At 36.5% G+C, this 13666-nt stretch overlaps 1 protein-coding gene across 3 annotated transcripts in view; it reads left to right on the top strand.

Annotated features, from left to right (window-relative positions):
* Positions 1 to 6658, top strand: part of LOC145977864 (homeobox protein caupolican-like) — a 193355-nt gene extending 186697 nt beyond the window's left edge. For 2 of the 3 annotated variants that reach the window (XM_083110189.1, XM_083110191.1), the window contains exons 6-7: positions 554 to 641; positions 5430 to 6658. In XM_083110189.1, the coding sequence (XP_082966315.1) occupies positions 554 to 590 (37 nt within the window). In that variant the 3' untranslated portion in view covers positions 591 to 641; positions 5430 to 6658. The remainder of the gene's footprint in view (positions 1 to 553; positions 642 to 5429) is intronic. The other variant, XM_083110190.1, reaches the window with a different exon arrangement.
* Positions 6659 to 13666: the final 7008 nt, after the last annotated feature.

Genomic DNA, 13666 nt, shown 5'->3' with positions numbered 1-13666 from the left:
GCGACTTCTTAATCGCCCTAAGCCAAGAAGTTCGTCTTAAGTCTAAGTTATGCACTAATTGGCAAATCACTAATCTAGTTTGAGGTTATCATTTGTTCAGAACAGAGTTTCGATATTTACCAATGTAACAATTCATTACATTAACTAAGGATACAACTCTACACTAGATATGTTCACCTTGCACAGTTGTTTTCTTTCACTGAAATCCTTAAACAGGTCAATCTACAAGGCTTGAGCTAATGTTCACTTTTAAACTAATTAAAATCTATTGGGTAGGAACTTACGTTTCAACATTGCTTTTGAGACACACTTAAAATTGACAAGAATTAATTCTCCAATAATCGTACTTGAATTGGGAATGTAAAATTTAAGCAACAAAAAAACAACTCATAATAGCATTTCGAATTAAAAAATGTATTGAAGTATTATTATTCAAAGGTAAAAGAAGGTTTAGAAGAAAATAAGTAAAAAAAATGCATAGCGGTGAAATATGTGCAATGGTATTAGAACTCTAAGAAAAGTAAAGTAATTTCTCTTCGTTTTTTTATTTCAGTTCCCAGCCACTAGGTGGATTCGTGTCTCCTGTTTAAGTGGATGAAATTCTGGTACCTGTGACAACATATTTTTTTCCTTCGTTGGAGGTGAGTTTACATAAATTTTAATAGCATAGTTTATGTATTGAGCACTATAGCCCATTAATTATTTAATTATAAAGGACACTATTTTTCTGTTGCATCGTTGTAGTCGATAATTGGAATAACAATGGTTCTGTTTCTGTACATAACTTGATCCTAAATCGTGTTTGAGCTTGTAGTATCCTCCCAGTAGGTTTTTTCTTCATGTTTGTCTGCATGGTTTATGTGGATGTCACCAAGGAAACAATTGAATGCTGTCACAATACCAGCAGAGCCATCTACGAAGAAGGATGTTGCACACTGAATTCTGTTTATCTTGTATGTCTTATACACTGTTATTAAAGTGACCTTCTGGAATGAAATCCGAAACTTGTATCGTGATAATGAACAATTAGTAAGCCATACTTTCACCGTGGTCCCATCGGTGGAGAATGGGGCAAGGCCAGTTGAACACTGTGCAAACGTCACCATGGTATATATATACACCTGAGTCGAATCATCTGTTAAATGCGCCCACACTGGTTCTGGTTTCGTCACTCGCGGAGTGGAACAAACTACTTTTAACAGAATGGGACGCGTAGTTGCTGATATGTATCTTTTGCAACCAGAATCCTTCTTTTTTCTCTCTCTCTTTCCCCCTTACTGAATGGAAGGAAAACATCTTTAATTAACCATCGCAAGATACAAACAAAAGAATGGAAGAAAGAAGAAAAGGATAGTTGAAAGAACATTTATGCACGAGAGGGAAGGTAAATTAAGGCTTGGCCATTGATGTGAACAGAAACAAACGCACACCCCAACGCACTTCCAGCGTCGAGCTATCGACCCCATTTGACACTGACAAATGGTTGGAGATATCAATCGAGAGTAAGGACAAGTAACCTATACGCCTGTTTGCCACCAGCGGCCATCTTGAGACATTCACACGTAGCCCAGCTGCAACCATCCATCACAGCGTTGACCAAACACACAAAGCATTCAAGATAGGAGAGAAAAAAAAGTTAGGGCGAAAGAGGTAACACTATTATTGCCAAACTCGGTGTGTTCAGCATGAAGAGGAGGAAGAAAAGGTGTTCGAAAAGTCACTTTTTTGATCCCAAGGCGTTCGTGAAGAACAGGGTAACTTCGACAGGCAGAAATGTCTAAAGGTAACAATACACGTGACTCGACAAAATGCCAAATGACGTTGTCTTGTTACCGGGAACATCGGTACGTTCATTATTTTCAGCATTATCTTGACTGTGAATCGCGACCAGAAATCGTGACATTACGAAAAGGCTCAGGGCAGTTCTAACAGAGTAATATTACAGGATGTTGACTGCTTGTGAATCTCGGACACATACATGTGTATCGTTCATCTGCATTGTAGATTTACGTGTGAAAGAAGAAATCGGCATTTTCCCTGCGACCTTAGTATTATCTTGTAATCATTTGAACCACTCGAGACAGCAAGTACAAGGGCAATTTGGTGCTCTATGCTCGAGTTACGCAAAAAGTAATGATTGATTTTATCCGTTCTGTAGGTTCAGGGTCGTTGCAAAAGGGGATCATTGAACAACCACTCTTAGAATCTGCTATGAGAACCTTATTTTGGGAATATTGGTTTTTGTGCTTTGTGTATATGCAACTTATGTAATAAAACTTAATATTTGTTGATTGAATTGTTGTTTTAAGTCAACTTTATGCACAGAAAGGCTAATCGGGACTGCACCTACAGTTTAAAGTGGGATCCGAACCACTATGTGCCTCCACCGGGTATCGAACCCGGGACCTCTTGATTACAAGGCGACGACGCTACCACTGTGCCATCGGGGAAGGAGTTCGTCGATTGATTTACATAAAGTACTCTGTTACGGAGTCATGTGTTCATAGGCGCCGACTCCATGGGGCGTGAGGATGCTCGAGCCCCCCAATGTTAACGATGTGGGGCAGAGCCCCCAAATAATTTTTCTTAAGAGGATCTAATGTATTATTTTGCTTCTCTTGTAAAGTTTACTCTGGATTGTGCCACATGAACTTAACTTTAAATACACATTTGAAATGTTCCAGACCATCAATTTGGGGAGCTGAGACCGCTAAAGCATCAACTTTGGGGGGGGGCTATGCCCAGGTACAGCAAAACACATGACTTATTATTATATACTAAGTATGTAATTATGAGTATTGTTAAAATATTTTACTAAAAAGAGTTTCATAAGACGATGTGCATGAACTAGGGTAGTGGATGGGACGTTTAGGCTACAAATGGCTCTCACATGACATTCAGAACGAGATCATTGATATATTAGGGAGATCTGTTTTGCGCTCCGTTGTAGCAGATATTAAAAGTCTGGAATATTTTCCTATTATGGTTGACGAAACTTGTAACATATCGATCCGTGGACAATTAATATTCTGCATTAGAACTGTGAATAAAAATTTTGATATTTTTGAATAGTTCATGGGCTTTTAAGAGATTCCGAACACTGAGGCTAAAACTTAAAAAAGGGAGAGAGTGAGTCATTCATTAATTTATTTCAGTGAACAACCCCCCCAATAATTTTGACAAGTCGGCGCCGCTGCATGTGTTAGTACATTCCCAAACCGAAAGATAAGAATTAAACCATCAACTGCACATGGGGCCAATTTGTGGACATTAAAAATTCATAAAACAGGCTGACAAAAAAGAAGCAGATAAAATACGTTGTTTCATTATTCTTTCAACTAAACTTCAGTCATCCCCATCTTAGCAATTAACCTAAAACAGGAAGAAAAGCTATGTTAAATTAACGAAATAGTACATCTAAATGCACGAGCAGTCAAAAAACAAGGTCTACTAGTGTGATTAAAGTCAGTCTGTTGACATGACATCAATATTTTCTGCTATCTAATGTGCTAAATGAAGAATAAAGAATTATCACAATACTGTGAAAGAAGCTTTATCTACTCACATACAGAGGCCTTGAATACACAAGACCAACTTATTTTTATTGATTCAGAGTGTACAACATTGACTTCTAGCTACGTGCAATCAAAAATGTGCAGCTTGAAATATGAGCTCATACATTCTGATACCACGCTGCCGTTCTGGTTCTAGTTTTCTGTGACATTCGTTCTACGACAGAATTAAGACTTGCGCTGTGGCGCGTTCGGAAATCCAATGAACAGGTCATCGAATACAACAGAGTGATTAGTTTTTTTCAATTTAGTACGCATCAAGGAAGAGCGAGAGGAGAACGGAAACGTGCGTGAGGTAGTTTAGCGTTCTTCACATGTTAACACAAGAGTAATAGCAGTCCACTTTCTTGTCCGAAGTGAAGAAAAGAGTAATTCTGATGTCATTAGCGCTAGTGGTATCCGGAAATAGACGGAAGGAAGTACAAACTGACGCGAAAATGAAACCACGATTTACTTGTCAGAGGAAAGATTGATGACTTCAAATGCCTAATTAAGTGTAGACATATCGGTAACTAGAGGAATGAGCGGAGTATATATTTATAACGAAAAGATTGCCCACGTTGATAGTTGATAATAAATGGGGAACTGATATAACATTTGACATGTGGTAAACTTGGATTTTTTTTTCCGGGTCTTCAATTTAGGGCAATTTTGTTTCCGTTTTGTTGGCTTCTTGCTGATCGCATCAACAAGTACAGATGGCGCTGTTAGCACGGCAGCGTATTTGACGTCGCAAATTAAGCAGAATCGTGTTAGTACCCTTCTTACACTGGTGAGTCAGTGTCTGCTTGATGACGTAGTGATAAATATGTCGGCTTGTAATCAGGAGTCTCAGGTTCGATCCCCAGTGGTTCGGATCTCACCTCAAACTGTTGGCCAAACCAGATTAGCCTATCTGAGCATAAAGTTGACTTAAAAGTTAGTTTGAATGTCACCGATGTAGATTCCAGTAAAATATAATTGGTCAACTAAACAACTATGACAACAAACAAAAGAGAGGGTCAAAAATTTCTCGGACTGTTTCATAGACTAAAAACGCGCGATGTTAGGCAAGAAAGTTCTCAATAAATCCTTGTAACTTATTTTACTCCTCTCTTTTTACATTGTTCACCGATGTACACACATTTGTATAATAAAGGTTAATATATTTTTATCTGCTCTTAAAAGCATCTTACATTTGTGTACGATTCAAAAATTAACCCACCATCATAATCGACAGTCATAGGAAATACAATATTTTGCTGCCAGTTGCAGCATATCTTTGATTGTTTTAACATTGCGCTTCCGTGATACATTAACTAAGTCCTACAGCTCAATCAGTGATGATTCGGATATTTTCCAACAGGTGTCTCTGGCAATCATACTTTGAAAGTATGAATAGGAATGGATAAATGAACTGCTTGTTGTGGAGAATATTGGAATTGCTGTCTGTACCTTATGTCTATAAATGTACAATCTGTGCAAGTGAAGTAGAAGATTAGATGGTCCGAAATTCTGAAATCCATCGTCTTTGTTGAATCATATTAAAGAAAAAGATGTCTTGCCGTTTTTACGATTCCTTTTCCCGCCAATAAAAACTGGGTCGTTCACGGCTAATAGTTAGGCAAAACTTCTTTCACATTTTGCCTCATCCGGGAAACTGTTCAATCACTCTAGACTTTCTTTTACCTCATTATATGAGTCTTCATTTGGTATATTCCCAAACTATATCAAATTGTGTGAAGCCTGGTCGTTCTATTTCATATTGTTAGTAGACAGTTACCATTGTTTGTACCTTAGGGTGTTGCTAACTGAATGTTATTTGCATCATAAAATTGTTGTTAATTTATGACTCATTATTTTTCTTTTCTCTTTCAGTAGAGTTATTAGTGTCGTCCCCTATCGCCTGTTTGACCGCATCGTTGCAGTTCTTTCCAACCCCAATGATGGAGGGCTACAAATAACGAATCAAGCTAGCAATACAGCGAAGAACTTCGGTGGGGGCTCTTGTGCGAGAACTCCAGCGAGAGCGAACCTGTTTCACGTCTGAAACCGCAGTAACGTTTGAGGGAAGGGACCAGGCTTGTTTTAATCTTCATCGTTGCAATGTGGTTTCTGACGCCAACACGGGCCATGGACGCTTGTGACTCGAGGCTCGATGTGAAGTTGTAGGTCTTTCCAAACAATACTTACCATGTTGTAGTGTTTTTTTTCTATGAGGAAAGAAAGGTAAGGTACTACATGTGGATTATTCTGTTAGTAGGCAGCACTTCTTGAATCAATGGAAGGACCAACACTGTAGCCAGATCTTTATCCTATAGAATTAGGATATTACTGTATTAAGTGGAACTGCTGCTGAGCAGAATTAAGGAACCAATGGGCAAAAGTGCAAGAGACGTTTTTAAAAAAAATGCGTGTGTATGAAGACCAGTGGACTATACAAAAGTGTTTTCAAAACAAGAACATAAGTGATGTATCGGTATCAAGAGCAATGAAAAATTACAAACAGTTATATTCAAAGATTTCTATCCTGGGGGAAAATATCTTTCATATTTGATTCTTTATCGCCCTCTGAGACAGTTGTGTAGATTTCCGATTTTTAGAATCAGGGGGTTATATCTTGGCAAGATTTAGTGTTGGTGAGTCATCAGAGTATATAGTTACATGGACCTCAAAATAGATTACAGCTTACGATGTTCGTTTGTTCAGTTTTACAATAAAATCTAAACGTATGTATAAGTAAATAGCTGAACGCAGTCACTCAAAACTTCGAGTTCACGTGGGTAATAATAATAACAACAATATTTGTTTTACTACACCTATATCCTTTCTTCTCGCTGGATTGAACTGGTTTGTGATTTTTTTTGTGACGCACACTCTAAATTTATTTGAGGTCAAGTCCTGCACATACCTTGTATGTAGTTAACTCATTTTATTTAAAAGAGAAAAATCATTACCAATGTATGTGTATGTTGTTGGATGTAAATATCTGTCAAACATAGATGATTATTTACTACTGAAACAAAATTTTGCCTGTTGAAATGATATATTTTATTAGCTATGGAGTGATTTGACACTTCGTGAGTAAAAATTAAAAAAAAAAACAATACTTCATACAAGGAAGGGAAAAATTACCTAAAGGTAAAATCCGAAGATAGTGCAAGGTTTATTGTACATTTCTGTAAATCTGCATTTATTTATCTGTGATATCGAAAAAAGTTCTTAATTGTATTTGTATATTGAAAAGGTTAAGACGAATCGTACGTAACTCTTGAAACCTTATATATCGGGAAGGATATTTAGACGTAAGGAATTATTTCTTGTTTTTTTTATTATTATTATTTTGACATCGAGTGCATTGAATGTAATTCAATTAATCATTTGAGAAACATATTGTCAGCAGTTCTTTTGACAATAATTGTAATTTTTGTTGCAGTTGATAATTTTGTAATGAACTTTTCTTTTCCATGCCTTCAGTTAAATTCTTAGTTTAGCGTCAAATTCACATTTAAATTACAACCGAAAAATTACCTATTGGATCTCTAAGCCCCTTCTTGCGTGGGGATGAAGATATCAACATGTTATAAACAAGAAGTTAAAGATTGTTGTAAAAGGTTGTTTTTCATCATTAACAAAACTTGCGCAAAGAATAATAATAACTAGTTAAGGAACAACAGAAGTGTAACAAATGCTCAAAGCACAAATATCTAATTGAATACTTCATACTCTACATACACACAGAATGAATGTGCAGGTTAGCAACTTTCTTCATTTTCTTGAGAAAGTTCCATTCTACAGAGGGCGATCAAATAATTTTACTTGTTTTTCCTAAGGCTTGTTGTATTGTAGTGACAGACTGTCTATCATCTTCCAAACACATTTCTCTTCTAACGTCCAACCTTTATCGATCTCGAAGAAATGATTGTTATTATTTTTGTTCATATTATTATTATAAATATTGATTATGTTTGTTGTGTAAAATTTCTCCAAATCGCACTTTTAAGAAGAATAATAACTAACAGACTATTACAACACAATGTTGTTTTTTGTAATAATTCCATGTAAATTTTGTTTGTACATAGATATGTGTGAATAGAATAATGTCTTATTGATTGATTTTCACATGTACTTTATTATTATTATTAATTTCCTTTCTAATCTGCTTAGTATTATCAGTAAACTATAAAGTATAAAATGACTGGTATGTATTTGGATCTAAAAGATGTATGTTTGGTCTATGGCAACTCGTAATGTGGGTAAATTTAGATTTTGTTATGCCTAAAAACGTGTAAAATTGCGCCCAAATGACCAAAATTATATAATGAAATGTGAACCTCAAGAAGAAATTACCTAATTAAAAGTCGAGGGGGGGGGTAAATATGTGAAATCGATGCAAAGATAATTTGCTTCCCGATTGATTTCTATAACTAAACTATAGCTAAAAGTGACGTAAAAATAAGAAACATGAAGTGAACTAATTTGGCAAGACCAATCTATATCGAAATATCTATAGTTACATCGGAATGGCAAACTAGGTAGTTTGCATCATCTATATAAATATTTCTAGCTGACGTTATTTCCAGAGATTCAGAAAGTGGTTAACTCTTAGACAAGTATTGAATACATCGATCATTTTTTATTTCTATCAATTCGAGTTCTAGAGGTCCGCAACAGGGACAACAGGACCAATCATATACTTATTTGTTCCAAGTAATCACTTAATTTGAGAAATACTTAACGCGAGTATCTATGCATGAGTTCCCAAAGTATTCGGATCGCATTACAAATATTAAGCTACCTAAATTATTAGAATTATGAATAATATTGACTAAATATTTGTAGGAGCTTTCCGATGGCGTAGTGGTAACGTCGTCGCCTTATAATCGAGGAGCCCAGGTTCGATACCCATGGAGGCACATGGTGGTTCGGATCGCTCTTTAAACTGTAGGTCCAGTCCAGATTATCAGTTATGTACATAAAGCGGAGTTATAAATAAATATTTGTAGTGCGATCTTAATATTTTTGGATGACAAGTAATATATTGAACATCAAGGTGGGTTAACAATACTTTTGCGTTATGTGGTGCAGTAATTTTAAAATTAGGTATGCTCCGAGGATCATTGTGGTATTGAATTACTGAAAAGTAATCTGCGACGTCTCTATTATATGAGCCAGACCATAGTATGGGTACAAAATATTTTGATCGTTTTAAAAATGGAAGAATATAATTGTCCACGGAAAAGACATGAAAAGTAATAATGTTAGCAGTGTCTTAACAACAAGGAAGCTAAGAACGTCCATGTTAGGAAGAGGGATTGTTCGCCGAAAAGGTAAGCTTTCGCCCGGAGTTGAATACTATTTTTGAGGCAACCTGTACATGAAGTTAAATTTATTTGCAGAGCTATGACATGGAAATTCAAATTCATTATTCAAGACAATCATTGACAAACTCTTGAAGTCGTAAATAAAACTACTCATAAATCATTATGGTGACTATGTTAATGATATATTCACATCTGGGAACTTTCTATTTAGATACCCATGTTAACAAAATAAACCAAGGAACCAAGTGAGCATGTCTTCTTCATAACTATTATATAATTTATACACCTCTATTTCAGTCTATGTGCCTAATGTAAGCAAGCTCGGATATTGGACACTTTTGTTTATGCAAGTTTATATAACCAGTAAATTCAATGCCCTGTTTGCAGGAGACACTTTTATTCCTTTACTACAGAGTACCAAGTTTGTTCTAACGTTTGTTAAAAGTTTATTTTTCCTAGAGAGCTCAATAGAAGTAGAGACGGAAAAATTGACATAAAAAAAATCTTATAGGCAAATAACAGTGTAATGGGAAGAAAAGCAAGAAATATTTATTGTACTATTGTAGATGTTTGAAGTTTGAGGATATATATATGATCAGGGAATGAATATCAAGAGTAGAAAATATTGTTTTTTTGTGTGTGATTGCGTTGATTGTACTTCGTCCCTCAAAAGCTGACACTACAAGAAATAAGGGGAAAGGCAATAGAAGAAAAAGGACGTTTCGCTCTGATGTAGGATCTCGCAACTTCCTTGGCATCTAGAAGAAGTATAGGAAAGAATAAGAGGTGTTCAAATATCGGATATCTGAAATATAGCAGCACCCTTGTGTACCCGATGTTAGGACACTGATTATTCACATAAATGCAAAGCCATGACACAGAAACACAACTTCATAGACCAAGAAAAACCTGAAGTAGACATTTCACACTTCACATTGTACAAGATCTAAACTCTTAGGCGAGAAAACACTACAGCGTCACCCAGTCGCTTCACGCAAAGGCTGACTATGGTGGTGTAAGAATTCTTTACACGGGTCTCACGTATTGCACAACACTTGAGCAACCTTGTGTTCTGACTTCATGGGAGACAGCTTTCTAATTTTAGTCTAAGTGTCTACGTTAGGTTAGGCTAGCTATGTTTAGTTCTCTTAGCCTAAATAATAATTTTTCATTGTATTTATGCTAATGGAACCTAACCTAACCTCGTAGGCACACCTCGTCTGACGTCAGAACACATGGTAGCAAAACTGTTGTGCAACAAGGAAGACATTCTTTATAGCTCGAGTGCAATACTTGCTTGGCGAGAAACAGTGGTATCCGATATTGGAGCACTTTCCGATAATCAAGCTCGTTGTTCTAACATCGAAATAACACAGTTTTGTTTTAATATACAACTTACTTCAGGGTGCGAAATCCAGGGGGGACGGGGGGATTTACCCCACCAAACATTTCCGGGGGGGAGAGTTTTGTTATAAGAAACAAAAGATAAGCAATTATTTTTAATTTCAAATATACTTTACTAAGAATAATATCGAAAAACCCACAAATTATTGTAGTTGAGTATTGAATGCATTCTCTCTCAGGAGATCATTAACAAATCTACATCAATACGCACAATAAAAGAAAAACAAGAATGCAAGAAAATAATAACTATGAAATCTAATTGATTTATCATAAAGCACAAACTAAACAAAAACTTACACATAATAAAACCACTTGATCTATTTCATAATTTATTAACATCGTTAACCAGTTAGTAAAGGAATTAATTAGCTGCTTTGCAATATCTGATATGTATAAAAGTAACAAATTAATTTCCTTTATGTAAATAATAATAATAATATTTTTAATTGAGTAATCTATTTTTATTTTTAATAACATTACAAATATGTATCGTATAATTTACATATATGTTTGTGGGGAGGGGGTTTGTAGATGAAGAACTTTCTACCCCCCCCCCCCCCCAGCAGTTTTCAATGATTTCGCACCCTGACTTACTTCCTTACTGCTCATTATATTCACTAGGTTGTCGATATCTCTCTTTCCCGCAGTGAGGTTTTTGCAGCGTATATTCTCATACTTGCAACTATTACTAACCGTATGTACGGTATATCTTCAATGATAGATGGCACTGCTAACACTGGACAGCGGGATCTCATTCGAATGTTTTAACACTGCTGTGCGGTAAAAATGTTTCTCTTGTTCCTTGGGTTTTCGTGCAAAGTTTGATAAATTCGTTGGCAATTTTTACAGTGTAGTGTTAGTGAATGTAAAACGAATGTATCCTGGTAGTGAATAGAATAGAATAGAATATAGGTTTATTTCAGTATGAGCCTTTTTTCCCTTTCTTCAGTGTAGATGAAATACAAATCCAGTGAAAAAAGTTCACCGAAAGATCGAATCTTGTGCACTTCGACTTTGCCTTACCCTGGGCAAAACGACGAAGAACGTTTCCATTGCAAAAGAGGCAGTTCATATCACAGGTAAGATAAAAACCAAGCGAAGCCCAATGAATCTGAAGTTATTTGATACTCTGAGAAGTGTTTTAATAACCGTCGATATTCACAAGTTCCCACGCACATTATCACACGATATGTTGCAGGTGAAATCAACAATATTTGCACCATATCTTGCCAGAACTACATATTAGCCCCCTGTAGTTCGCCGCACTTTTTGGCTCTCTTTGCACCGAAGCGTCTAGTTGGTTACACGGTGCAACACAGAGTCGCCTAGTTCGTTGATTTGGAGTCAAGCAGTGGCGAAGCGTCGTATGAGGCCAGGCCTACCCACGCCATTATTCTTTTAAAGGTGTATTTACTTATTTCGTCAAAACATATGTAATACAATGGGAAAGTTTGGAATTTTCATTTATGATAATTACAAAAAAATTCTAACCCTGTGCAGTATACGAACTTTCCATGGAGTGAGGCACATTTGCTGGGGCTTCTTCTCTTCCTTCACATTCTGTCTTACGGTCGTATATGCGGGAAGCCTAATCTTACGAGTCCTGTACGTATGCTTATAACGTGCTCGTGAGGCCGGCCTCGCCGTGTTACCCACTAGGACGAACAGAATATCAGCAACACTGCATTTGTGGTGTACCAGCATTTTTTATATAAACATTAGTCTGTGTTCGTGCAGAGTGATTTCTATTTCATTGTACATTCTCCATATTTTGTACGAAACTTAGGTTTTCCTTCTTTTCATCGACAAGTGTAAGTGAAATTGAATATTACGGAGTACTGTAGTTCTGACTTCGTTTTCTGGTCAGAGTGCTGATGGTCTTGTCGATTCACCCAACATCGTAGCGTAAACAGAAAGTCTAAAGACATTTGTAAAGTAAGTCTTCATACCAAATTATGTAAATTAAAATGCTAGCTACACCTTATATTTATAAAGTAGTTTTACTTTTACTGGAAATAGAATAGTTTATTTTTATCGTGAACGGGGATTCCCTCGCTTGTTCCCTGTCTGTGAAAACTTGCCTCATGTTCAGGACGCTACATGGAGCGCGAGGTTCGTGGCGGTAGAGCTTTGTTTGTGATTCGTGTCGTGTTCAGCGATCAGATTTATGCAAGAAGTGCTGGACTGAAATGCAAGAACAATTGAGTTCTTAATTGAGTGAAGATGTAATTATCGGTAAGGTAGGACCCACTTTTGGTCTTTCATGTTTCATTCTTATAACAATCATTTCTAAAATGTTTTCAACTATATTTTCCTTTGCAAGTAGCAGTGACAAGTGACAGCAAAATATTAAAAAAAAAAAAAAAAAAGTTGTTGAAACGTTATTTAATGCGTTAACACTGTCGTCGAATAGAAATTACAGGCAGACATTTTTTTATGCAGCCGGCACAAGCAAAGAGGTAGGCAGTTTCGTTTACCCTGAAGGGATAACAAGAGAAAAGGGCGGTCAATGAGAGTACAATGCAAGGGAAGACTTTTTAGGGTTTAGGACAAATAGTGTTATGGAGTTATTGCGCAGGCCATGTCTGTTTCAGGTCTGGCTGAACAGGCCAGTGTTGTCACATTGGATGGGCAGAAAAGAGGTAAATTGCGCCTAAACATTGGGATTCTATTCTCTCAAGCAACTACATTTATTATAACCTGTTTATATGTTACATAGTAACCTGTCGTGTTGCCGGGTCCCAAACAAGGATCCTATGTTCTATTATCACGTAAAGGTGTCTACTAACACAAGGGGTAGAACAAACTAGGATGCGAAGTATACACACTGAATGAAAGAGGTCACCTTTACTTATGTTTTTTTCTTAAAAGCCCCGTGGTGGTCATCCTAACACGTTACGAAGCCAGGTGACCTAATTGTGGTCATGTCAATGTTTCCTGATCATCTTTAATTCATTCTCCATACATTCTCATCGTCACGATTAGCATAGATCAGAACAAATGAGACGAAAAATTTAAATTATGTTTACTTGCACATACAGGTGTCAGAAATTCATTTATCTAGAAATCCAAGACCGGAATTAACTACAACCATTCATTTAGTTAGACAACAGATAACAATGGTGTTTTCCTCGGTGCGAGGAAGTCTTGCTAAAAAAAAACTAAGTTGGCAGCAGTAGAACGTACCAAACTGACAGTCGCTGAAAGTGCGGAATTCTGTCGCCTGCTCACGTCACAAACGTCAGACAGACCCGAAAATTATGGGGTTCTTCTAGCCCTTTTCACCTCAATTGCAAAATAAATAAATAAATAAATACATTTAGAAAAAAAGTTATGAGGAATTGACAACAGGGCTCAAGCACTATTCGTTGGATTTTCGCGATGTCC

Source organism: Lepisma saccharinum, chromosome 23 (assembly GCF_977018435.1).
Source record: "Lepisma saccharinum chromosome 23, izLepSacc3.1, whole genome shotgun sequence".
Classification (NCBI taxonomy): domain Eukaryota; kingdom Metazoa; phylum Arthropoda; class Insecta; order Zygentoma; family Lepismatidae; genus Lepisma; species Lepisma saccharinum.
Note: the sequence above shows the minus strand (reverse complement) of the source record. Positions and strands in the feature narration are given on the sequence as shown.